The sequence below is a fragment of the Pygocentrus nattereri genome, chromosome 19 (assembly GCF_015220715.1).
Source record: "Pygocentrus nattereri isolate fPygNat1 chromosome 19, fPygNat1.pri, whole genome shotgun sequence".
Taxonomy (NCBI): Eukaryota; Metazoa; Chordata; class Actinopteri; order Characiformes; family Serrasalmidae; genus Pygocentrus; species Pygocentrus nattereri.
The window spans coordinates 35,599,626-35,626,495 of record NC_051229.1 but is presented as its reverse complement, the minus strand read 5'-3'; the positions used below and the strand labels follow the sequence as shown (position 1 = coordinate 35,626,495).

Genomic DNA, 26,870 nt, shown 5'->3' with positions numbered 1-26,870 from the left:
ATTACTACTGCAGCAATAAGCAGCAAGTTAATCTTGTTAGCTGGATATTTCAGTTTACCAGCTGTTGTCTGGTATCGCTGCTGTTGGAACAAAACATCCAAAATAGTAACTTTACGGGAGAAGCAAAAAAACCTTCTTTACTTTTAATTTAAGTCAATGGAACCAGAAGTTTGTCCAAGTTGTTTTGAGGCGTCTCTTTTTGTCCATTCGTTGTGAAATTTAAACACAGCATGAAGGGCAACAGGCGTTTTCAGATTATAGCAGAAACTGAAAAATGACAAAAATGGAGATACGATATGCAGCGATATGCTGTATAATAAACAAACAAAAGTGCCCTGGAATAAAATAATTATTTCTCTCTTGTTATTGCTTAATGATGTACTAATTAGCTGTCTCACATGCAAGAAAGACAAGAAGAGAAAAATTCTAAACACAAACCCAAAGTACACATCATACAGTCACCACAAGCTGAATCAGATTCGCTTCACTTCAGACTCACCACAGAACACAATGAACTCCATGTAAGCGGCAGAAACTCGTTTTATTTTTAGAAACGAACGCATTCAGTCACAACCGTGTCGTCACATATAAACAGTCCAAACAAAAATGAACCCTGAGCTTCCCTGCATGTGTAAAGCTATTGCCCAGGTTGTCAGAGACGGCTTTATAAACGTACATGATTTGCACTGAGCTGAATAGATTGCACTACTAAAGGGCCCATAGTCAAGATTTTGGTAGTTAATTTGATCCTTATTACATCAGAGCTTTTGGGTCAAACAACAATGTCAATCCATTTATTCATGACAGTTTTCCATCCACTCTTCATCCCTACTAATGACAGACTGCACCTGTAGGACTGATTAATCGTGTAAATAAACTGACTTTTCAAAAAGACAAAGACGTTTAGTTTTTCCCACATGGGCCCTTTAAGAGTCTAACAGCCTATTCATGGTTTTATTGCTGACAATAGAGAAATGTACCATAATTGACGCATAATGAAGTGCTAAAAGTATTAAGGGTTGAAATTTTAGGGTAAAACTTCAACACTCCCAAGTTTTTGTGTTATTTTTTGAAAAAACAGTGCTATAAAAGTTGACATGCTGTTCATTCAAACAGGTGAAATATTTGTCCGAACCTGAAGGGGCCCGACTACTCACATTAGGCACAAAACAGCACAGGGGTGAGTTTATCCAGACTAAAGATGTTTGGGCTGACTTCATTTTGAACAGCAGATTCATAAATCATATTGAAATATTTGATATTTCTCTTTATTCTATCTCTCTGTGATCTACTGAAGTCTGTCAAATGTAAATTTCAGGACTTCAGGGTAGTTTGGGTCAGTTTTGGACCGAACGAGTCAAATCTTGCTGTGGTTCAGGTCGGGATTCCATCAGGTTCGGCTGTGGTTCAGATGAAATGAAAGTTCACAGGCTGTATTCGGGTTCAGATCAAAATTTGAGGCATGATTAAAGCTCTACATCAGACTGTGCAGCAGTATACACTAAAGCTCTATCAACTCACTCCCTTTCACTGCTAGGAACACTACTCGTACTCTAGTGATAGATTCCCTCTATTTTACACTTTACAAAAGAAGAAAAGGATAGAAAATGTACAGAACAAAACAAAAATATACAGATCAGCTTCTAGAGGCAGCATTTCCCCCACAGGCATCTCTACTCTTAAAACAGAGGCGTTAAAAAACAGCATGTAGTGCGTAGTGTCCAGTTAAGGGCAGTAGTGGTCTGATTGAACACATAGTCACAGTTATTGTTGGCAATGATACAATCCTGCTGTAATTTTTTATCATTTCTCCCTCAGAACTTCTTGAAATGAGCAAGGAAATTGTATGGAATGTGTAAGAAAAAGAATGTTTTATATTTTTGCCATGATTTTGTCAAAAAAAAAATTCTAATTAAGTACACTATATTGCCAAAAGTATTCACTCACCCATCCAAATCATTGAATTCAGGTGTTCCAATCCAATAAAGCCGAGCCCCTAGGCCTGCAGACTGCTTCTACAGACATTAGTGAAAGAATGGGTCGCTCTCAGGAGCTCAGTGAATTCCAGCGTGGTGCCGTGATCGGACGCCACCTGCGCAACAAGTCCAGTAATGCAATCTCCTCTCTACTAAATATTCCACAGTCAACTGTCAGTGGGATTATAACAAAGTGGAAGTGATTGGGAACGACAGCAACTCAGCCACGAAGTGGTCGGCAACGTAAAATGACCGAGCGGTCAGCGGATGCTGAGGGGCTTAGTGCACAGAGGTCACCAACTTTCTGCAGAGTCAATCACTACAGACCTCCAAACTTCATGTGGCCTACAGATCAGCTCAAGAACAGCGTAGAGAGCTTCATGGAATGGGTTTCCATGGCCGAGCAGCTGCATCCAAGCCTTACATCACCAAGCACAATGCAAAGCGTCAAATGCAGTGGTGTAAAGTGCCGCCAGCGCACAAAGCAGGTCCATACAGACATGGATGAGCAAGTTTGGTGTGGAAGAACTTGACTGGCCTGCACAGAGTCCTGACCTCAACCCCACAGAACACCTTTGGGATGAATTAAGAGTGGAGACAGGCCTTCTCATCCAACATCAGTGTCTGACCTCACAAATGCGCTTCTGGAAGAACGGTCAAAAATTCACATAAACACACTCCTAAACCCTGTGGAAAGCCTTCACAGAAGAGTTGAAGCTGTTACAGCTGCAAAGGGTGAGCCAACATCATATTAAACCCTATGGATTAAGAATGGGATGTCACAAGTTTATATGCATGTGAAGGCAGACAAGCAAATACTTTTGGCGGTATAGTGTATGTAATTAAATATGTACAGTAGTGTGCAAGCGTCAGAGCCCACCTTCACAGAAGGCTTAATATACATTTGATAATAAATATATCAGATATTTCAGTATTTACTGTGTCCACTCTTTACCTTTATTCCAGCTTCCATTTTTTCCAAGAGACTCACTTTCAGCTTCTCAAGTAAATCTGCAGACACACCTCCAAAGTTCAGTCTTAGAGGTTGGTTTGCAATCTCAATAATCCCAATTACAAATTTAGACTCCTAAAACATCACTTCACATCTCAGTTGTCCAGTTTCAGTGTTTCTGGTGCAAGTATTCATTTTAGTTTCCTTTTCTCAGTGAGGTTCTTCTGATCAGCTACACATCCTTTCAGACCCATAGCTAGAACTGGTACTCAATGGCAGTTTGAACTAGAAATGTAGTAAATGAAGGGAAATCTCTGACATTTGCACAGAACAGTATGTAACTATATTCAAAAAGAAAGTGAAAGTAATTATATGCTAAGTTCGTCTGGCCTCAAAAAATATGTTAACGTTGTGGTAAAACAGAAGGTATGCTGTTAATTAACACCTTGTTTTTTGAGCGCGTATAAAAATTTACATGATCTACAAAAAACACAAAATACTTTACATGCTACCAGTGCTCTTGGTGCCACTGTTGGGAACTTGTTTGGTCCTTGAGATAAAGTCTTTGAGTTAACTTTCCAGGTCAGGTCACCCAAAAATAGAACCCAAATGTGATGAGTAAACATAATTAGGTTTTCCTCTGAGTCACCACAATGTCCATAAACACAAAGAGTTTCACTTTTCCATTTGGGGAAAAAAAAAACAAAACAAGAACATACAATGAGAAAACAGCCACGTCATGATGTCACACGTCACATCTACAGTAACAGAATTAAAAAGTACACAAAGAATCTGTTCATTCAAGTAGCTACTGAGCTGAGCTGTAATGGCTTACTTTGCAGCACCATATCATAGTAGTTTATTACAGCTGCACAATATCCCTCATATTCAACTGGCAGACCACTGGGATTCCCATAGATTTTCCCATCAAGAAAATGCTGTCTGATAATATCGGACTTATCAGTATCAGCGATATTTTTTTACTGGCTTAAAATTTGAACAAACCAAGCTTATATGCCCATCATTACAGAGACTTCATATTCAACGCAGGCCGAAAAGGTAAATTATGGCCCAGACGATATGAAATTTCTGTGGCCGATTTCAAAACCTATTGAAGGAGGGTCAAAAATTCCAATAACTGATATCACTGGCCAATATCACTATGACTTAAAGTTTATAACCCAGCAGTTTTAAACAGTGCTTTATTGACTGATATGATTTGTACACCCTTAAAATCGAGTATCGGTCAGAATAAACTTCATATCGATTAGACCCTAACCAAAAACAATGATTCAACTGATCTCCTCAAATAGTGGTCAAAATGAAATGAGTGAAAGTTGGTCAGGATGAATAAGAAGGGACCGTTTTGAAAGGTTTACCAGTGGTTGAGTGACCCGTGTTGGAGATACAAAGCTTCAAGTTTAAGGTCCGAGGATGCTGGACGGAAGTGATACAGACCTCAGTTCATCTCTGTTTTGTTCACATTTTGCATCCACTGGACTCATCAAGAGGAATTACTTATTTTAAAGCATGTCTGGAGAGAGAAAAGAGAGAAAGGTATAGAGGTAAAACTTACAAAATCATGCATGCAGTGTGAGGGGTGGACATTTATTTAATGCTACTCAAATAGTACTCAAATAAAATCCCAAAGAAAAAAAGTATTTTACTTTGTAATGAATAAGAAAACTGGCTTATTTGTTCTTTTGCACACAGTTAGCACACGTGGTCAACTGACTGTTTGGTTGATTTAATGATTTATCACAATACCCGTCTATGGAATGTCACCCAAACTCAGTATTTGTTTTTTTAGTATTCCCTTACACACTTCAGCTTTGATATCACCACTTCTGATGCAATATCAGCTGTTTTTGACTGCACTTGTGTGTTGCACAGCCAGTCAAAAACATCTGTAATCCCTTCTTTTAATGTTCAAATCCTAAAGCATATTTTCCAGTAATGGAATACCTTGTTATACGTTAAGTTATTGTCAAATCATAGGAGCAAGAAATGGATATGGACCCAAAATGCTTCCGATGTTAAAGCTCAAGGGAACATCATATTTTCTTTTTAAGTAGGTTGATCTTGCTGTTGTGGGTAAACAATATACATTCGCAAAGTCTGTCCTGTGAACAACTTTTCAATGTTCACCACTGATGGATTTTACCAAAATTTTAAGTGCACTGGGTGGTCCTAATACATAAGCAGCGCCCTCACCAATCACAAGGCTGTGTTCCCCAACATTCTTTCTGTGTTGGAGCTGGAGAAACTTACAGAGCAAAAGTTAACAACCAAGCGGATGCTGATGTAGCAAACCTAACTGAAATAGCAAGCTGGTTCATCACTCACCCTGAAGTAAGCAGATGACTTCGTTAGGCACGTCATCTTGACGGAGTTTCCTAAGGAGGTACGTGACTCCAGCTTCTCCTTTGGGCTGCTTTCTCCTCCACAGGTCCAGCATGTTGAACTTCATCATAGTCAGGTCCTGCTCCTTGGACTCAAGCAGGTCTTCCAGGTCGAGCTTGGTCAAGTCCAGATAGCTGATGGCCACTGTCTTCCACTCCTTTCCCATGCATTTAGCCACCGACATCAGCTGCTGGTCTGTCATGTCTTTGGTTGCTCTAGGACCGTCTGAGGAGAAGGTTCCGTTCAAGTGATCCACAATTTAAAAGAATGAAAGAAAGAAGAAAAATTTAATTTAACCTTAAATGTGGAGTATATTTTCAGTGTAAAGTGCACAGATAACCAGGAAAACAAATTCTGTGTTCAAGTTCTCCAAATTTCTACTTAGTTAGTCATCATGTTCTGTAACAGGGAGTCAGGGAGGAAATACATTGGCCCACAAAACTTATTTTGCAATGATAAAACATGAGAGCATTAATGTTGTCATTGATTCTCCTTCCATCCTGAGCTGCTTTTCATAAGTGAAATACAGTATTAGGGAGGGTCTCGACATACACTATAAACTATGTCCAAAGGTTTGTAGACACCCTTCTAATTTGTGCATTCAGCTACTTTAAGGTGTACCCATTGCTGACATGGAAGTTCAAGGTCACCTTAGGTCACCATGATCAATGCCAAGCGTGGCCTAGAGGCGTTTAAATCCTCCCAGCATTGGACGTTGGAGCAGTAGAACTGTGTTCTCTGGAGAGTTGGATCTCCTTTGGGATGAGTTGGAGTGATCCAGAACTGACCAATAAACTTCAGTACCTGATCTCACTAATGCCCAATCAAATCCTCACTACAATGTGCCAACATCTAGTGTAAAGCCTTCCGAGAAGAGCAGAGGCTTCTACTGCAGCAAAGACGGACAAACTCACTATTAACACCCTTCATTTCAGAAGAAATGCTGGATGAGCAGACGTCTACAAACTTTTGGACATGTATAATTTTGGATGCGTGTAATTTAAACCATCACATATATTGCACATATGTTTTTCATATGAGCAAATATACATATGCATTATTTTCTTATATTCTTCCATATGTAACAGATGCTTAATACTTGTCAGCTATTAAAACCCCCCAATAAACTGCTTTAAGTATGTTGCGATCCTCTATTCCAACAGGAAGCAATTACTTCCACTGAGGATATTAATCATGAGTTTAATAAGCTCAAACTATCATAATTTTAAGGACAAAATCTGCATTCTTATGTCTCCTCTGACACCCTTCTATAATTCATCAAAGCACAGTTAAGTGCTTTTAAATGTATAAGTGCAAAATTCCAAGCGATAATCCATCTTAGAACATTAATATGCACATTTAAATAATGTAAAAATAGACCAATCATTTTTTGATGAAGCAGTAAAATCTGGTTCTAGTCACCACTGACATCAGGGTCACGTCCATTTTTAGACTCATTTTACATCACTGAGTATAATGTACATAGATTTCTGACCTCTGAATGCCCAGACAGTGTTAGATAGATAGATAGATAGATAGATAGATAGATAGATAGATAGATAGATAGATAGATAGATAGATAGATAGATAGATAGATAGATAGATAGATAGATAGATAGATAGATACTTTATTGATCCCGAAGGAAATTTAGGATGTGTTAGTGACTTAGCTAACAAACACATTTAAAAGGGTCACCTGACTCATCGCCCCATCGAGCTCTTTTATTGGTCAGCTCCTCCTCTGATGTGCTGCTTCGTTTTCGATCTGCCCAGAAGATACCAGGAATGCGTTGGTCACTCCACAGCAATTTACACTGTACAGCATCCGGTCACTATATAGAGCTTACTTTCTCATTTACGGCATGATTTCACACCTGAACATGGCCTCATCTGATCAGCATATCAAAGCTGTACTTAGTAAGTCTGTACGTAGTAAGTCTGTACTTACTCTCTCTTCGCTTCTGGGTTTTTTCAACACTGTTGTCCACACAGTCTCCTGTAAAGCAATCAGAATAAAAAGCTTTAACTAAGATTAGGAGGACGAGCAAAAAGTCCAGGCACATGCATTATTACTGTTTTAATTCATGTTGCATAAATTCTTTTAATGAAGTGAAAGCAAAGCAAAAAAGAGATGCAGCAGAAAACACTGCATGATATTTCAGAAGGGAAGAAAAGAATGAATCAGATTCTTTAACAAATGTAACATAGAAAAGAAAAGAACTGTTTGCAGCACAATACCCTAAAGCAAAGTAGTCAGATAGGTGGTAACAACAGTTACTACATGAGAATGTCACATGACAGCAGTAGCCTTTAGCCTGTTATCATAAGAACAACTGTAACACATTTCTGTCATATCACTGTTGTTGGAAGAAAACCAAGTATCCCCAAAATGGTAAGTTTACAGGAGAAGGAAAAAACCTGCTTTATTTGTAATGTAAATCAATGGAACCAAACATTTTCCGAGTCATTTTGGGCCGTTTCTTTTGGTCCATTCTTTAGGAAATTTACAACAGCCTTTACAAAGTATGTAAAAAACTGAAAAACAAAACAACAAAAATGGATAGCAGTATTTACCATAGAAAACGTTACTTTGTTTATCTGATTACTACAGCTACAGCAATGGTACTTTGCACTGTTGGATTTGCATAGCTAGCTTATGTCTCGGGCAGGGATATCCTAACCTGTGTCTCAAACGTTTGTGGTGGGCCGAGGGCCAAACAGACAAAATACAACAAAAAAAAAACAAAGGCGGCGGGTGAGTTTCAAATCCTTTTTTTATGTCCAGAATTTATAACATTACACTATATTTTGCTACTAAAATACTTCAAGAATTGAATTTTAAAAGCAAAATAAAATATAATGTTATATATAGTATATGTCCTTACAGGCCAACTTTGGGCAGCTGTGGTCTTTGAGATCTGCACCCAATTAACACTTTCCATACTGGGTTTAATAATGTAGTTATGTTATAGATGACGTTTGGGGGAGGGGCATGGCTGAAACTCCTCCTCTTTCAATCTGATGCCCTATAAATTCACAGCCACAGCTTCCGTTCCTGTGACAAAGTGATCCCCACTGCCACCCCAGCTCCTCCCTGTTCCTCGGTTCTGCATCAGGAGCAACTGCTATGAGGAGGGCTAGGCCTTCTAGATACAAGCAGAAGCCGCCCAGAACTCCAGCCCAAGCCCAAACACACCTTATAACTTCACGGTAAATGGATTGAGCTAAACGGTGGCAAGCCGGATTTGTCTGTTGCATCAAAACAGTTTTGCAGCTTATTTTTCATTAACAGACTGTACAGGCTGAGCAGTGAACAGTTCGTTTTGAATCTTCTGCAATGTTTACATACAACAACAAATTCTTTTATTCCAAGAAAAGGAGAAAAATTCAGTTTTCTGTCATATAGACCCTCTAAAACCAAACCTGTCCTGTTTCATTTTTACAGTGCAGCTTCTGTGGGTCTCCAAGACTCGAACCGTCATCGGAGAACAGTGACTTACTCTCCCGAATGATAGCTGACCACACGGTTTGCTCAGTGTCGGCCTCCATCAGGGAGAGCTTGAATGGAGGATGTTGTTCAAAAAATGCCTCAAAGTAACCCTTCATTTTCACCACCGCTAATGTGAACTGGATATCCTGCACAGACACACAGAGAACTGTTCAGAAAAGCAGACAACACAGGCGAAAAGAGTCAACATAATGTAACGTAAGAGGAAAGCAGCAGCGAAGATAAACAAGATAAAAGCAATCATGCACCATATAGGATCCATCTAAGAGAGGAGACTTAACTGTCTCTACAGCAGGGATTTGACTGGGAATTGATTATAATGAGTTTGTGCTGTTTTTTGTTTTTTTTTTTGGCCAAAATGAAATTCTTCTTTTTTTCAGAATGACATAAAGGCTATTTTCACATGTAAGATTCAGCCACTGTAAATAGTGTCATAATAGTGTCAGTGATGCATCAAAAAGAAAATTCTTAGCCAAAACCTAAATGTAACTGTAAACTTGCAGTTTGCACTGTTTGTGAATTTTTCCTATAATTTTAAAACCTGAGGCTACACACGGCATCATCTGGCTTACATTAACTGTCCTTTCTGCTTCTGTTTTCTGTGTGGAGAAGTTGTAGCTCCTCTTGATGCTCAGCATGAACCGTGTTAATAAATTTCTTGTCTAACGCTCATCATCGAAACTGGGAAATGTGTACCTTTACTGAGCGAAGCAGGAGAACAAAGAAAAATAGAGATTTTAATCACTGTTTGGTTTTTTTATTATCACTACAAATCAAAATCATTTGAGAAGTGTTACACTTTGACACTTCGCTTTACTTTATACTCTTATTTAGTCTTTTTTCATCCAAAACGTTCAGCTATTGTTCTCTTTTCAGCCAAAATGTTTTGGTGGCTGAAATTTCAGTGCATTCCTAGCTGTGAGGCCAGAGATCTACACCCCTATTTTTAGCATAATCAGCTATGTGAGGTATTGGCGGGATTGGTTGATGTAGACACCTCTGGGGTGATGTCCCCCTCAGAATCGCTGATCAGGCGGTACTTTCTGTTCTCCTTCAGCAGCTTCTGGCATATGGGTGGCTTCTCTATCTTCATGTACCTCTTTTTTGAGGTCCTCACCTCCTTCCGAATGTCCTGCAACACAAAGAAACAACACATTCAAAACATGCGCCCAATGTTGACACACGTCATATGTTCGTAGCTTGTATATCGTCCATAGCAAAGCATTGATCGATACAATGGCATGACCTGGAGCAGCCACACATGAGTCTAAGGTCACCATGCCCAAAGTCAAGCGTGAAGTAGAGGTATAAAGCCTCCCAGCATTGGGCTGTGAAGCAGTGGGCCTGGGGTGCTGGAGCCTATCCCAGTCACTTGGCAGAAGGCAGCTAAATGGGTAGATGTATGTAAATTTCATTATATCACAAAAACTATGACTTCAAAAAAAGTTTCCACCTTTGGACTGTACTGACCTGAGAGTTAATGGCATGCTCTGAAATTTTAGCAATGTTAGCCAAGCTTATGTAATGTTTTTAAATGATCTCTACAAGAAGCACTGTGTTGTTATTTTTATTGATTTAACAAAAGCTTCTGACACTGCAGACTACAGATTTTTTTAGGTTACTTGTCCAAAATTGCCTCTCAGACAGAAAACAATGTGTGGTACTGGGTAGCCATAAATCAGATTTAACTCCTATAACCAAAGCAGTCCCACAAGGCTCAATTGTGGGCCTGGTTTTATTTTATATATACATATATATATAAAATCAATGATTTTGCCAACTCTGTCTCAAACTGCACATTGCACTTGTGCACAGATGGCACAATTTTATACTGTTCAGCTGAATCTGCTCATGCAGCAGTAGAAAAACTCCAGCACTCACTTAATGGCTTATAGACTGCTCTATACAAGCACAAACTAGTTTCAAATGCCAAGAAAAGAAGTTTATCCTGTTTTATAGATCTTCAAATATTGATTTTAACGCTGTGACTATTACTACCCTGACAAGATCCAGCATTGAACGAGTCTCAGAGTCTAAGTACCGTGGCATTTGGCTGGAACAGAAGATTAGATTAAAAACTCATATACAAAGTGAGTCATTAAGTAAGGACAGAGGCCTATCAGGACTATCAGTCCTGGACTACAGTGATGTAGGTTTCTAGAAATGCGTCTTCCAGCACCCTCAATCCACTAGACTCAATCTGTCGCTCCACCCTGAGATTCACTACTTACAACGCTCACCACTGCGGACTGTATAACAACATCGGTTGGTCCTCACTAGCAGTCTTTATAAATCACTCTCTGGCCACATGCAAGCTTATATTTAATCTATGATCTCTATAAATAACAGTGATTATTTCTACTGACTGGGTTGTTAGGTACCAAGAGCTTTAATGAACCGGTAAAATCTGCTTTTAGGTGCAACGAGCCGGAATTCATATATATATATATGTTTGTTTATTTTATTTTTTTATCTTATATTACAACTGTTGTTCATTCATTTCTATTACTTTTTTATAATCCTTTCACTTGACAGTTTTAAATTTTAGTTTGCTTGTTTATCCTTTTAAATTGAAACCTTATTAACTGGTTTATTATCTTGGTTTTATTAGATTTTTCTCCTTCTTAGTTAAATCTTAATTGTCCTCATAATTCCTCATTTATCTTGTTCAATTTTACTGTTAATTTGTTTAGTTAATTTGTAGTTCTGGTCATTTTAGTTCAACCTGATTAAATTCCATTTTAATTTATGTTACTTTACCTTTTAAATTTAAGGGATTTAAATCAATTTTTTTTAAAAAGGTTATGCTTAGCTGGTTTGAAAATGAGGGTCATCTTCAAAGTAGTTCCAACTGAAAACAAAGGTTTATTGATTGATTGATTGATTGATTTGATTTGATTGATTGATAGAAACTTGTTGAGGGCAATTCCATTTTCCATGACATGGGCCCTTCAATGGAGCATTAGGCTTTGGATGAGCTTTCTTCAGCAGAGCTTTCAAAGAAGAGGTGTGGCTAAGCTTTACCGACACAACGTATTGCGTTACTGTTTATATGTTTTTGTATTATTCACCAGATAATACACTAAAAAAAAGACTGCAATAGTCTTTGTAAAGTCTCCACTACTTAACGCTATTGAGGAGATGCCAGGAAATTCAACATGAGGGTTTCTGTTTTCAAAGAAACTTCAAACTTTACATCAAATCAGCACAGAGTGGTAAAAGTGACCGCAGGAAAAAACATTCCAAAGCGTCACGCTGTCCGGCAGCCTGCATCACCCCCCCACCGCTGTGAAACTTCTCTGCATTTAGGTTGAGATGCGAAAACCACAAAGAGCACACTGATCACTCATCCACAACCACATCTGGTTACAGAGCTTATTCAGCAAAAGATTTACACTCATGTCAAAATGTTCGTAAACATTTTAGCATATTCATCAATGAAGTGTGCTGCATCATACTGTGACAATGAATGAATGGTGATGACATTTAGCAGGTGATTTACAGAGGCAGGTGGCATTAGTATTAGTAAGCAGTGCTCTGGTCTCTAAGCTGAAATTCTCCATCTGAGTATTTTACTGTAAAGCGTCCATGCAAATCTGGAATTAGCCACAAAACTCGCATGAGGTTAAATGAAAAATTTCTACCTAGAGTAGAGCGTAGATCAAATTTAGTTTTTGACAAATATTCCCTGAATTACAGTGTAGTAATTCTTACACTTGATGGGCCCATGCTTTCAGAGTGCTGGCATTACAAATGTGACATATGTCGTCAAAAGTCTTTAGAATAACTGTTTTTATTAATAAAACTTTTGTCGCAGATACATGGAATATAAAGCTACTACTGTACTTATATATATATGTATGTGTGTGTGTGTGTTTGTGTGTGTGTGTGTGTGTGTGTGTGTGTGTGTGTGTGTGTATACATACATACATACCCATGCGCACACGCACACACACACACACACATATATAAGTACAGTAGTCTAAAGTTATATATATATATATATATATATATATATATATATAAAACTTTAGACTTTTACAATGAACAATATGGGCTCCTTAAGCCTGTTCTGAAAATATTACATTTCAAATCGCCAAAATTACGACATGATAGTATTTTTCATGCTAGTCTGTGCCTTTAAATAATCTAATTCATTCATTTGTGTAATTTAAATAATTCATGTAAAACATCATATATATCATATCATATAGTAGGATGTAGGATGAAGCGTGTCGCCTTACATTGATGTCAGAGTCGTTGTTAGAAGTCAGGTAGACCCTGAAGGAGTACGAGTCCGGCTGGCCCACCTCCTTATAGACCAGGACGACCCCGTGGTGCTCTGCTGGCTTAGTGGTCTGAACGATGGGCCCAACAGGAGACAGAGAGGACACGCTCCACTTTATGTGGTTGCGAGAGTGATCTACTGATGGTTCGATGAGACCCTGATTGTTCTTTACATGAAGGACACTGAATTTGACCTCATCGTCCCGGTCTAATGTACACAGAGGAAAACAAGACGGGTTATAGGAGAGAGAAACATGATGAAAATACAATTAATACATTTTTGTTTGAAAGACACACTCTTAAAAAAGATGGTTCTTCAGAGGTTCTTTAGTAAAGAATGGTTCTATATAGAACCACGACTGCTCAAAGAATCCTCTGCATGATTACATGGTTCTTTGCCTCATTAAAATATGCATAAATGTGGTTCTATATAGGACCTTTTTGGAAAGCGTTCTATATAATATCCCAAAACAGTTCATGTATTGTTACAAGCTTGACACTGTAACAACAAAAGAACTCTTATGGGTGCTATATAGAACCGTTTTTTTTTTATCTACAGCACATTCTCCATCAAACCAAAGAAGCATTTCACCATGCAAAGAACCCGTCAATCATGCTGGCTTCTTTGAGTGTTCATGGTTCTATATATAGAACCATTCCATTTACTAAAGAATCCTTGAAGAATCGTCTTTTTTAAAAGAGTGAGCGTTAGAAACCAGAACAGAGAAATACACGCTCTAATTAGATGTACTAAAGTGAGATGTAAAATAAAGAAAAGCTGCAAAAATAAAGCTGTCATATTCCACACAAACGACTTCAGAAATGATCAGAAATGAAATCTTCTTATTGTTATCTCATACAAACAAAACTGAAAATAATGTAATTTATAATTAATAATAATAATTTGTAATTAATAATGTAATTCAAAGACATGCTTACTGGACAAATAGCTTCCTTAATTATTATTTTATCATGTGTTTAAAACTTTTTATACTGCATATATATATATATATATATATATATATATATATATATATATATATATATATATATATACAGGGTGAGTCAAAAGTCACAGGACACCGTTTTATTTTATTTTTTATGCTGTCACAAGCCTCCACGATGCGGTGCTTACACAATTTGTTTGAGATGACCCCAGAGATAAAAGTCAATAATAAAATAAAAAATAATATTAAAAAAGACCTGTCCTATGACTTTTGACCCTATATATACTATATATATATATATATATATATATATATATATATATATATATATATATATATATATATACATATATATATAGTATACAGAATTATTTTTGGCCTTGTTGGCTGTGAATTACCTGCCAGGCAGAGTGAATGAGGAAACTGGATGGACTTGAGGATGGTCGGATCGCAGTCCACGTCAAAAATGGGCCCGGCAAACTTCCAAGAATCATTCAGGTAGGTACCGAACTTGCTCCAGGAGAGAATGCAGTAGCGGATCCGCACCTTCTGAGAGACCTCAAAAACCAGGCCTGTCAACGAACACTCATACACCCCCTCGTCCTCCAGCATCAGTCTGACAAGGAGCACAAACAGACTCACCGTGAAGGACTAATACACCAAATTTCCTAAATACAGACTGGAGATGTTTGACCCAGCCAAAGCTAACAGGGGAAACTATGCTTCACACAGAACAAACCCAAAGAACCAGAAATTTCATTCATCACTATAACTTTTGCAACAACAAAAGAAGTCATTTGTGTACAGAAAACTTATGCAGTACTTACTGCAGCCGACCTCTGGAGATTTTCCTAGGTGTGACAAGATCATACTGAGGTCTCTGCAAGGGAAGTAAACACTGCTTTAAAGGCAGTAACTACTAGACCTGCTTAGTGTTTTGGTGTTTGTTTTATTTATTTATTTGTTTGTTATGAGTTTTATTATCGCCCCCTATTGAACAATGTAACAAATTACACCATTTTACACCAAACTGGCTTCTAGCATATAAAAAAGAAATATTTTACACTGAAATGGGAGCTGTACAGCTGAGTTTAGTGTGTGTTCACTTATAAAGCTTTTTTTGAGTGAATCTAATGATTACAATCACAGCAATAATTATAACATTTTTAAAAAAGTAATGTATTAATCATTAAAGGGATCACATATTGTAAGTTTTACATATCATAAGACCCACAAACATTCTGCACTTCTGGAGTACAATAAATACATCATCAAATATTGGTTTGAAATATTGGTCCAATCTAAACATCTATCCAACGTGCTAATAATTTTTTAAGCAAGTATCTGTGATACGATATCAGTGTGCATCCCTAATATTAGAATGCCTGTATTGTAAAGTGCATGTTCTTAGATTAATTCACAATAACATAAACTCAAACACTCTTTATATAAAAAAATAAATAGGAACACAGTCATATGCTCCTCTGCACATAATGCTGATTTTCTACATGAAAAGAAGTTAACGTTTCCTCCACAGACCATGTGTCAAACACAAGGCCCACAGATCAGGCCCCTGACACGATCCTATCCAGCCCAAAAAAGTATTTTCATTTTCTGTTAATTTTAGACTTTTTCACTATGTGCTGCACTACATTCCCCAGCATGCACTGCAACGTAATGTGCTCTAACTCTCCTCCCCCAACAACAATCTATGGGACAGCGGTTTCACATGAATTCTACACAATTCCACACCAGCCATGCCACCAAACGCAGCTGCAGTTCAGCCAATATAAACACCTAATGTCAGCTAAGCAGCTCAGAAACTGAGCCCAAGTCTTAATGAACGTGCTGTAAAGAAAGGATGCCAGGGGGCTGGTTTAAGCAAACAGGTTGGTGTAAAACACTGAGCACCTGAGGACATTTACATTTTACATACTTCAAGTATTCATGTAGTAGTTCAAGGTCTATGACAAGTACCTATATTTTAATTTCTAAAAATTTTTGCATATCTTAAAATTGCTTATAAACAGCGGCCAGTTCAGGTTCCAGCACATCATTCATTAAAAATGAAATCTTTTTCCCCCTCTGGCCCACAGATTTGTTGACATTCTTTAATATGGCCACTTTAGTGATTGAATCCGATACCCCTGCTCTAGAGAGAACTGCACATTTTAATACACGGTTACTGTTTACTTACTGTCTTTAATGTATTGGAGAAATAAAAATTAATGTTTTTTTGGGAATGGGCTTTGCGAAATCATCACACACTTTCAGAATTTAATCCAAAACTCAACCACACTCACCTGAAGAGCTTGACATTTTTCACAGCAGTGTTTCAGGGGGTTTCCTAAGAACACACAGGAGAGAAGTGACAAAACACTCAGAATTCACAAAATGCTTAACAGTATTAATATCAACATGCTGCTTTTGCTCAAGTGAGCACAAACCGAAATTTTCTTAATGCTATTACTTAAAGCCCTCCAGCCAGCAGAGATGGGTTGCAGACAAATTGGCCAATGGGGTCAGTGCCTAGGGGTCTCTCACTGGGGCCAGAAGGAGCCTCAGACCACAAGATCCACGATAAAAGAATAAGTGATAACGTAGTTTAAAGGGAAAAAAACTGAATAAAACAGACAAAATCTGAAACCTGATACTGTGATATTGTGATTTGTTTTATACTGAATTTTATCATTTCCAGCCACTACTTCACAACGTGACTTCTTCTCCTGGTGTTTAGCCAACGCTGTTCTCATGAGATGAGAAGAAGAAGAAAACAAGCTTTTCAGTCCAGTCTTAATGTGTCCTCTACTATTCCACATTTTTGTTTAAAAGTCATGGATCACAGTCAGAAGGTCTAAAAACGAGCTGTGACCCCGACGTGATTTGAACACGCAACCTTCTGATCTGGAGTCAGACGCGCTACCGTTGCGCCACGAGGTCGCCACAGCTTCTGATTTCCCAAGAACTGGCAGGAGGTGTGCAACTGCCAAGAGGCGTCCACTCATTTTTCCCCTTTCCTGCATCTCTTTCAATCGATATGTTTCACAATCTTATATAAGCCAAACCATTTTTATCACAATTATTTTATCTGCAGTTTGTAAGGGTGCAGGTCTGAAGAAAGACATATTATAATTATGGAAGAAAGAGAATTTACCGCTGTCTGTCACCTTGGGCTCCTCGTCTGTTTCTTGAAAAAAAAAGAAAAACAAAAACACAGCAACCCTTCACTGAGATGAATAAATGTCGAATCACAGTCGAGTAGCACATGACTTTCTGACTTTGTTAAATGTGACCAAACTTTCAGAAAAGATCTCATGATCTCTCCACTACACCCAGGTGCAAAGTTGAAAGACATGACAAGTAAGCATATTTACTCTTACCCTGACTGAATTCCTTAGCACATGACTCCCCCTCCCCGTTTTCTGTAAGAGAAAAACAAATGAATAAGCCAAAAAATGTGACATGTGAGAAAGTTGTAGACCTGCATTTCACTGAAAACAGTACAAAAACAAGATATTTAATGTTTCAAATAAACAAACACATTGTTTATAATATATGTATATATATATATATATATATATATATATATATATATATATATATATATATATATATATATATACACACACATATCGTTGCTGTCTGAAACATAGTTTACTTTTAATGTAAGTCAATGGAACCAGACTTTTTTCCAGGTCATTTTGAGCCGTTTCTTTTGGTCCATTTATCATGAAATTTAAAAACAATGTAAAGGACAAAAGGTATTTTCAAATTATGTCAAAAGTTATGTCTGTGTGTGCATATGTTTGTTTGTGTGTGTGTGTGTGTGTGTGTGTGTGTGTGTGTGTGTGTGTGTGTGTGTGTGTGTGTGTGTGTGTGAGGGTGGACAACATGGACAGGCTGCTGACTGGCTATAGCTGCTAAAGGAGCCCGTTGGTCACCTGTGATATTTTAAACATCTGGTGTTTTTACATAAATTATTATGGCTGTATTGATTGAAAAACAATGATGCAGTGGGTCAACCAGACCACTGAATAACAAACACATCAAAACCACACAAGGGTTAAATACATAAAATGATTTTGATAATAAATCTTGTCCCAATATTACAGAACCCTTGTTACAGAAACATGAAATCTAATTAAAAAAAAAAACAGGAAGGGCTTGTATGGATCTTTTTACAGTTTCATTTGTTGCACAATGAATGTGTCAGTGGTGTTACTTATGAAATGATAAGTGGTTTCAATTCTGGAATAAAATAACATTAATGCAATATTTGTAATTTTTCCACATGCAGCGCAATGCAATGTTTGTCACACATTTACAGAACGACTCACAAGCTTTTTCATAAGTCAACAAGAGCAAACAATGAAAGCTAATGCACAGTCAAGTCCGGCGCCTTGGATCAAATTTAAGGATCAAATTTGAAACAGGAGGTTTAATGTGTTCATGATAAAACCCAAAACACAATTTCAAAACTTATAATCAAGTTTTTTTTTTTAATAATATTTTAATAATTTGTCACAATTGGTTTCTCAGCGGTGCTGCAGAGACATAAAATGTCTTTAAAAACAGGAAGGTCTTTCTGAATGTCCCTTTGCATTAATATCTCAAATGAAGAAAGATTATCTCTGAGAAGATGACAGTGAAATCTATTAATCGAATATTCTAAATATGTTTTCTAGAAATTCAACTGACGACTTTGTGTACTCGAAAGGCTCTAAAGACTGGTGTTCATGCTCGAAGCTGAAAGGTATCCCTAAAGCATTCCAGACTCAGTGTGTTCCTATTGCAACACTTCTCCATCTATGGATGGCGCTGTGGCTTAGTTGGTTAAAGCGCCTGTCTAGTAAACAGGAGATCCTGGGTTCGAATCCCAGCAGTGCCTTGCTTGTTATGCAGAACTTTAATGTGTGGTTTTCTTGGCTTGGACAAATCCAACTAATAAAGCAAATTTACACACGGAAGGATCAAACTTCCCAACAGGCTTTAATATACATATGACAAACTTAAAAAACATCATTTTTAAAATTTCAACTAAACTACCTTAGAAGCTTCATCCTTTCCCACCAAGGCACAAAGCTTTCAGAACCCAAAATATCCTTGCCAGAGAAAACGATTTCAATCTCCCCTGTCTGAAGGACTATTATCATCATTTTATAACATGCTAATGCCTGGGTCCAGACAATCTTAAGATTCTAAACTTGCCTCTTGGAAAGAAGATCTACAAGTTGATATAGAAGATGTACAAGTTGATACAAGGGGGGCAGTCGTGGGCTATAGGTTAGGGAACCAACCTTGTGACCTGAAGGGCACCGGTTTGATCCCCTGAGCCGACAGCACATGACTGAGGTGCACTTGAGCAAGACACCTAACCCCCAATTGCTCCTTGGGTGCTGTGGATAAGGCTGCCCACCGTGAGTGTGCTCACTGCCCCCTAGTGTGTGTCTTCACTAGTGTGTATGTGGTGTTTCACTGCACGAAGGGGTTAAATGCGTAGGTGAAATTTCCCCACTGTGAGACTAATAAGGGTCACTTAATCCTAATGTTTCATTAGAGGCCTGGAAGAATACATGTATAGATGCTCAGACAAGATCCATCAATAGCCAGCTAAAGCTACTATAATACAGCTGGACTATGAGAACAAACATCACTCCAGTAAAACTGAATAAATTTAACAGAAGTATTCCTGATGATTGCATTAATTGTTCACTCTTAAAAGGTACACTGCTGCATTGCATGTGGAGTTGCAGTGTAGTCCAGCGGTTCTGGAAAGAAGTGTCGCGATCTATTTTCCACACGGTGTCTATAGATCTACCTCTGAAACTGGAACTTTTATTTTGGGTGTTTTCTCTGACAGTCTTGTTATTGGAAGCAGCACTCGTAAGTTAACTGACATGTATTCTAGAGGCAAAACATCTGATAGCTTTATTTTGGAAAAGAACAGAGGGGCCCTTCATTATGCAATGTCCATTTGTCTGTCAATGGAAAAAGTAACATATATTAACAGGCAAACCGTCTAAATTTAAAAATGTATGGAATCCCTTCCTATACTACTTATCACAAGTAGATATTGGCAGGCTGTTATAAGAAGTGTCATACATCAATGTTTTTCTCTCCCTTGACTGATTTTTTTTTTAAGAGGTGTGCATACATGTTACACTTTACATCTGACACTGCCTAAGGGCCTCTTTTTGTTAATTACCAATAATCCGTGCCAACTACCTGTTGAACTGCAATGTACCCATTCTAGCTCTACTGCTCTGTATGTACTCTACCTGTGGTTTTGTTTTTTTTTCTTCTTCTTCTTCTTCTTTTTTTGGTAGTTTTGGATTTGTTATTTTTGTTTGCTTGTTTTTAAATAACTCCTGTATCACTTCTACCTACTTAATTACATTAACATTATACACACATAGTTATTTGTCTAATGTGTGTTTGTTGAATTCTTGTCTGTTCTTCAATGTTTAATGGTCATAACTGTAAATGTTTAATTGTAATTTGCAAAGTTGCAAAATGCAATAAATACAATGTTAAAAAAACGAAACTACCACAACATGCTAACATATTACATGCACATTACGGTGCATGTCACCGTAGTAACCCAACAGATGCTGAAGTACTGATTTATATAAAACAATTGTTTATATGTTTTTTTTGTTTAAGTTGAAATTGAAACAAAGCATTTAAATGACTGATTGTCCCAAGTTTATATTTATAAAGACACAGATATTGACAGTGGATGATACTGTAAAAAAGCTCAGATTTTAGCAATGTAGTCAGTGATGTTTCAATCATAGAATGACTCTAGAATGTTGCTTTGTCATGAGTTAAGAAAAGTAAACAAAGACAACGTATCAAGGCAGTGTCACCGATAAAGACGGGCGCTTGTGTGAGAAGCAGGCGTTTCTAAATCAAGAATGTCCTCACAAGGTGTGGCGCCGTGGCTTAGTTGGTTAAAGCGCCTGTCTAGTAAACAGGAGATCCTGGGTTCGAATCCCAGCGGTGCCTTTTCTTTGGGTATGTTAAAATCTAAATAACAGTTTTCTGGAGTTACAACAACCAAAGTTAGAAACGCAAAAGAGGTCCCCCTTTATATTAAGTATCTGTGATAATGGTGCAACTACTAATGACTTAGTTACTGTTACAGATGGATTACAGAAGTACAGTTTATGTAATTACACGTGTTTCAAATTCAGTTTGGCCTCATATAATTACACAAGTGTATCTAAATAGTTGTAACAGCCTATTTTCTCTCATGTAATTACATGTATTTGTAATAATACAAATGTAATTACATTTGTAATCAGACAAGAACAGCAGGTTCTCGTTCGAAGTATGTAATAAGTTACATTAAGACATTACTTACACTGCAACTGCCAGCTTTCCTAACATTTAGCTGGCATTTATGTTGCTAGTGCTGTGATACTGTAACATCCCTTTATCTCTTATGACATTAATTAAATGTGTTGCATTACCTCTAAAGCAATGTCTATATCACCACTCTGTTATTACACAGTACCTACATAACATCTACACAGCACCTGCCCACTTATTTTAAAGTGTATCTTATCACTACACTACAGAAACGTTCTTGTGTAGTTATTATATCGGTATATTGTAATAACATAATGGTATTAACTAATGTGCTATGATTAGATTACCTTGTTACCCTGTTATTACACAGCAAAATATAATGTAGTGTTATGTAAAACATACTTCCTTTAACTGCTGGAAAAGACTTCTGACCTGTAATGTATCAAAAAGTTACTGAACTTGATACATAGGCTGTACCTCTGTAATCCATCTGTAACAGTGACTAAACTGTCAGTAATTACACTGCTGTTGCATATGTTTTCATGTGTGACTTCACAGTTATTAGAGACACTTAATATAAAGTGGGAACGCAAAAGAAAAGCAAAGAACGGGTCTAACAAGAATGGTTAAGGCATTAAGCATTAAGTTTTTCCTTGCCACCGTCGCCTCTGGCTTGCTCGCTGTTATAACTGTACATTTCCAAACTTCTGTAAAGCGGCTTTGTGACAACATTGTTGTAAAAAGCACTATGCAAATAAACGTGAATTGAATTGAATAGATTACTGGGCACTGAAGCCTGATACGCTCTGTGCAAACTACACAGGTTTTTTTAAACTACACCAACTACACAGAGCTTCACACAGAGATTAGCTCGTAGCTCCACTGAATATTCTCGCTGCACCACTTGGATGGCACAGAGCCAAATGTGTTCCCTCCGTGAGAAGGTCATTTAACCAGATGCACACATGGTGACCTCCATTAAAAAGCAACAACAGTCGGTCTTCGTTTTTTTGGTTACAATTTAAACCAAGTGGTTGATCACTTACAAAGAAGCTGACCGTGAACAGTGACCTTAGTTTAAAGAATTAAGCCAAATTGGGTTAATCAAGGTTTAATAATGTGTAATAAGGCGCAATAATGACTTTTGGCACATCGGTGTGTGTTAGTTTTAAAGGCCGGGCAACAAAAACAGCCTGTTTAATTCTACGGGATTAAGAGAGGTTGGAAAACGGTCATGTAAAACTGCATTATGACCTTTTTTGTTATTTAAAACCTTACAAATATTATAAGTGGACATCAGCAGAGAAATTAAGTACCCCTAAACAGAGAGATTAACAGATTTAGATAATGACAGACAGAACTAAAGTGATACACTAAAAGGAAAGAGTCTGTCCATACTAACCTGACTCCCTCTCTTCTTCCTCCTCTTCCTCAGCCTCTTCCTCCGAGCTCTCACCCGATGACGATTCTGTATTGTCTGCACAGAAAATCAAGGCATTCAAAGACAGTCCTGAAACACTCTGAGTGTACACGTGGAAGGCGGAATGGTATTATTTAGCTTGTCTAAACGATGTAAATGATCAATTGGAGGGCGATAAAAGAATGAAAAGATTATGACTAAACACCAGTATCAGCATTTAATGAGAATACATGCCATACCTGAGCTGGTATTTCCATCGTTGATTTCATTCCCTGTTTTAGGAAACAGAAAAAAGACTTCAGTAATATATTCAGTAGATTAAGTGAAAGCAAGCCCAGAGGGAAATCCAGGCGACATTTACAAACTGGAATACGCTGATCTGAAGCCTGAGTGCAGAATAATGTGCATTTATAATAAGTGCATTTAATCCTTCACTGCATCATTAATGAAATGCACATTAAAACACCGGAAATCAGGATATTTTCCCAAAATCAAAGTCTTTTATTGGTCTGTATAAATTATGGTTTATTTCCTAAGACAATCAACTTTATACTTTTTTTGCATGACACAAATGTCCAGTTACCTTTTGCTGGTGGACCAAAAAAAAATCCCAGGAACACTTTCTATGAATGTCACATTTGTAAGCATCTATAAACACATTTATAACATGTTACAATGCATTTATAAGGCATTATAAACATGATTATAAAAATGAATTACACAGATTGTTTTACACTTTATAGCCATATTTATTATACATTATGAATGGTTAAAATAATGCATTATAAGTAGTATTAGTAACATGTTATACTATGAGTGCCAAAGAAGTCAGTCCCAGCTTGGAGAGCATAGAAAAAAAGCCTTTTTATTATTTTTGCCCTGGGATTTCCGGTATTAACTTTCTTGCTGTTGTTGCTGTTAGTGCTGCAACTTCAGGGCTTCGGTCCTGAATATTCAGATGCTCCAAACTGGCTGTCGAGTCTAGAATCACTGCTACAATGTGCTTTTCTTCCCCAGCGCTCTCACTTCAAACACTACATCATAGCAAACCAAGTACAAAAAACCCGACTGGCAGCTCTAGTTTAAACTCTCACATTTGAAGTCTGTAAAGTGCTTTATTGTGTTTTAGTGTTTCAGTAAATCCTCCAGTAAATACTTCAACTTGAAGCCTCACTCTGGCAGCAGCGCCGAACAGAAGCTAAAGCCTGTAAACGGTGGAAAAGCAGCTCATCTCACCTTTTTCTCCTTCGTCTGGCTCTAATAATGAAGATGAGAGCTGATCAGAGTTAATGATCTTCTCAGCGAAGCTTGTTCTGCTCGTTAGTTTGTGCTGATGATGCTTGTGATTTATTCACCTGACGTTACTGAGTATGATGTACGCATGAGGGTCATTTCAGATCGCCGGTTCGTTCACATTAATGACTGATTTGAACCACTAACCTAAACGAGGGTGAACCATCGTGTCAGAGTGATAGGATCTGAGAAATGAGGCTTGTAATGTGAATGTAGCTAAAGTGGCTCAGGTCGGATTTGAAAAGATCAGATTTGCGTGTTCACACAGCCCTGAAAACACCAGATCTGAGTCACATTAGGGCAAAAAATCAGACTGACCTGGTAATGTGATCACAGCCTTTGCCAGGGTTGCCACGTTCTCGATTTTCATGCCAAATTAGTTTAGATGAGGCTGAAAATGTTTCAGCTTCTGGTGGACTGTGTTTAAGCAAGCACTGAACCTTTCTGCCATAGGGGACACTACAATTCAGTCATACCCGTAGAAATTTTGTATAAATAGACCCCGGACTGCATGTGAAAATAACTACTCAGTGACCAGCAGTGTTTTTTTTTATTTAAAAAAGGTTTACACAAGTATTCACAACATCTAACACTGTTGTATGTATTTCTGCATATGCTGGGCTGGGAGAAGCAATATGACAATATATTATTCATACTGTATTCATTGCAGTACGCTCTTCTGAGCACAGTGTAGGTGTCAGCAGTATTTCTAGAACACTGGCCAGCATGTTTGACAAAAACACAAAGAAATCCTTGGAAAAATGAAACAATGCCACCCTCAGTAAACTACATTTTTCATTTCATCATTTTCATTTATAAGCAGACTTACAAGCAAAAACCTATAGAATCCAGGAAAATCTGAGTCACAGCAACAATGAGCTGGGAAACTGGTTTTAAATGCCTGTTCTGGGGACATTTCTGTTTTTCCCTAATCTAATACACATAGTTCAATTCATTATTTAGTTACCAAGACCACGAGATGAGCCAGCTGAGGCGGGGCATGGAAAATGTAAAAACTCACGGGTTCCCCAAAGCAGGTAACCATTGTGGTGAAGGTAGTCGACCTGACATAGTGACCTACTTTTTTTTTTTTGTTTTTTAATGGCTACACTACATTTTGGTGGAAATAAAAAGTGACGACTCTGGTGGGACTCGAACCCACAACCTTTGAATTGCCTCACTTAGACAGCTAGAAGTCCAATGCGCTATCCATTGCGCCACAGAGCCCACCCACAACACCCACACAGGACCAGTAGTGTTTCCTCCCTCCTCCCCTTCGGGGGAGCATTCGGGGAGAGGGGGCCATTGGTACATAGGGGGAGGGGTGTTACTCTAACATAGACTTGTCTCAGGCTACGTTCACATTACCAAGTTGAAGCAGACAGATAGATAGATAGATAGATAGATAGATAGATAGATAGATAGATAGATAGATAGATAGATAGATAGATAGATAGATAGAGACTCACTGTATTTACAAGACACTGAGTGGTATGAGGTAGTCTAACAGCACATATTATAGACACGACTAACTTTGAGTTGCATCAATATTGTAGTGTATAGTGAAAAGTGTCATTACAGTAATTATTGTTGTGATATTGCACAGTGTGTATTAACAGGTGAGGAGATACAGTGATGAGGTTCAGCTCAGTTCAGACAGCAGAAGACCAGTACCATCTCGTCTCCATAAGGAGAATGTTGTAGAGCCTTATAGCAGTAGATAAGAAAGATCTCACATGGCGTTCTTTAACACAGCGCAGCTGTAACAGACGGCCACTGAATGTGCTTCTCCGTTCATCCAGTGTAGCATGCAGAGGGTGTGAGGTGTTGTCCAAGATGGCTAACAACTTGTTGAGCATCCTCTGTTACCTCCAAAGAGTCCAGCTTGATTCCTACAACAGAGCCAGCCTTCCTAATAAGTTTGTTAATTTTGTTCAGAGCTTTTTTTGTTATTGCTGCTGCCCCAGAACACAACAGCATAGAATGAAGCACTAACTACAACAGTCTGGTAGAATGTCCATAGGAGCTTAGTTCCCACACCAAAAGGCCTCAGCCTCCTCAGGAAGAAGAGACGGCTTTGGCCTCTCTTGTACACCGTGAGAGTGTTACAACTCCAGTCCAGCTTGTGGTCCAAGTGCACACCCAGATATTTGTATGTCCCAAACACGTCCACATCAACACCATCAATAGTGACTGGTGACAAGGCAGGTTTGGACTTCTTAAAGCCCAGCACCATCTCCTTAGTCTTACTGATGTTTAGCTGCAGCTGGTTCAGCTTACACCAGTCAACAAAGTCCTTCACCAGCTTCCTGTATTCCTCCTCCTGTCCATTCTTTGTGCACCCCACAATGGCCGTGTCATCCGAGAATTTCTACAGATGACACGACTCTGTGTTGTATCTGAAGTCAGAGGTGTACAGGTTGAACAGGAATGGGGCTAATACAGTCCCCTGGGGTCCCCAACACTGCACGCAGCCATATCTGAGACACAGCCCTGCAGTCGCACATATTGAGGTCGTCCAGTCAGATAGTCCATTGTCCATGAGACGATGGATGCCTCCACCAGGCTGTATGGTGTTGAATGCACTGGAGAAGAATGTGATCCTCACAATGTTGCCTGATGTGTCCAGGTGAGAGTACGTTCTGTCCAGCAGGTAGATGACTGCATCATCCACTCCAATGCTATCCTGGCATGCAAACTGCAGAGGGTAAAGAGCTGTTTTGACCAGAGGTCTCAGATAAGCTAGCATCAGCCTTTCAAGAGTCATCAG

General features: G+C 38.2%; 1 protein-coding gene and 4 non-coding genes across 6 annotated transcripts in view; 2 read left to right on the top strand and 3 right to left on the bottom strand.

Annotated features, from left to right (window-relative positions):
* Window positions 1-2,705: 2,705 nt before the first annotated feature.
* si:dkeyp-97b10.3 overlaps window positions 2,706-26,870 on the bottom strand; it is a 49,697-nt gene continuing 25,532 nt past the window's right edge. The window contains exons 3-16 of one of the 2 annotated variants that reach the window (XM_037531082.1): window positions 23,047-23,079; window positions 22,790-22,864; window positions 17,454-17,495; window positions 17,228-17,260; window positions 16,377-16,420; window positions 14,901-14,953; window positions 14,472-14,689; window positions 13,084-13,334; window positions 9,837-9,971; window positions 8,832-8,967; window positions 7,280-7,327; window positions 7,028-7,096; window positions 5,275-5,556; window positions 2,706-4,462 (exon numbers count right to left, since the gene is read on the bottom strand). In XM_037531082.1, coding sequence (XP_037386979.1) covers window positions 4,452-4,462; window positions 5,275-5,556; window positions 7,028-7,096; window positions 7,280-7,327; window positions 8,832-8,967; window positions 9,837-9,971; window positions 13,084-13,334; window positions 14,472-14,689; window positions 14,901-14,953; window positions 16,377-16,420; window positions 17,228-17,260; window positions 17,454-17,495; window positions 22,790-22,864; window positions 23,047-23,079 — 1,430 coding nt within the window. In that variant the 3' untranslated portion in view covers window positions 2,706-4,451. The remainder of the gene's footprint in view (window positions 4,463-5,274; window positions 5,557-7,027; window positions 7,097-7,279; window positions 7,328-8,831; window positions 8,968-9,836; window positions 9,972-13,083; window positions 13,335-14,471; window positions 14,690-14,900; window positions 14,954-16,376; window positions 16,421-17,227; window positions 17,261-17,453; window positions 17,496-22,789; window positions 22,865-23,046; window positions 23,080-26,870) is intronic. The other variant, XM_037531083.1, reaches the window with a different exon arrangement.
* Window positions 16,942-17,013, bottom strand: trnaw-cca. The gene has a single exon. It is a non-coding gene; the product is annotated as a tRNA-Trp (tRNA).
* trnat-agu lies at window positions 18,888-18,961 on the top strand. The gene has a single exon. It is a non-coding gene; the product is annotated as a tRNA-Thr (tRNA).
* Window positions 21,008-21,081, top strand: trnat-agu. The gene has a single exon. It is a non-coding gene; the product is annotated as a tRNA-Thr (tRNA).
* Window positions 25,238-25,327, bottom strand: trnar-ucu. Its single transcript is given in 2 exon segments — window positions 25,238-25,273; window positions 25,291-25,327. It is a non-coding gene; the product is annotated as a tRNA-Arg (tRNA).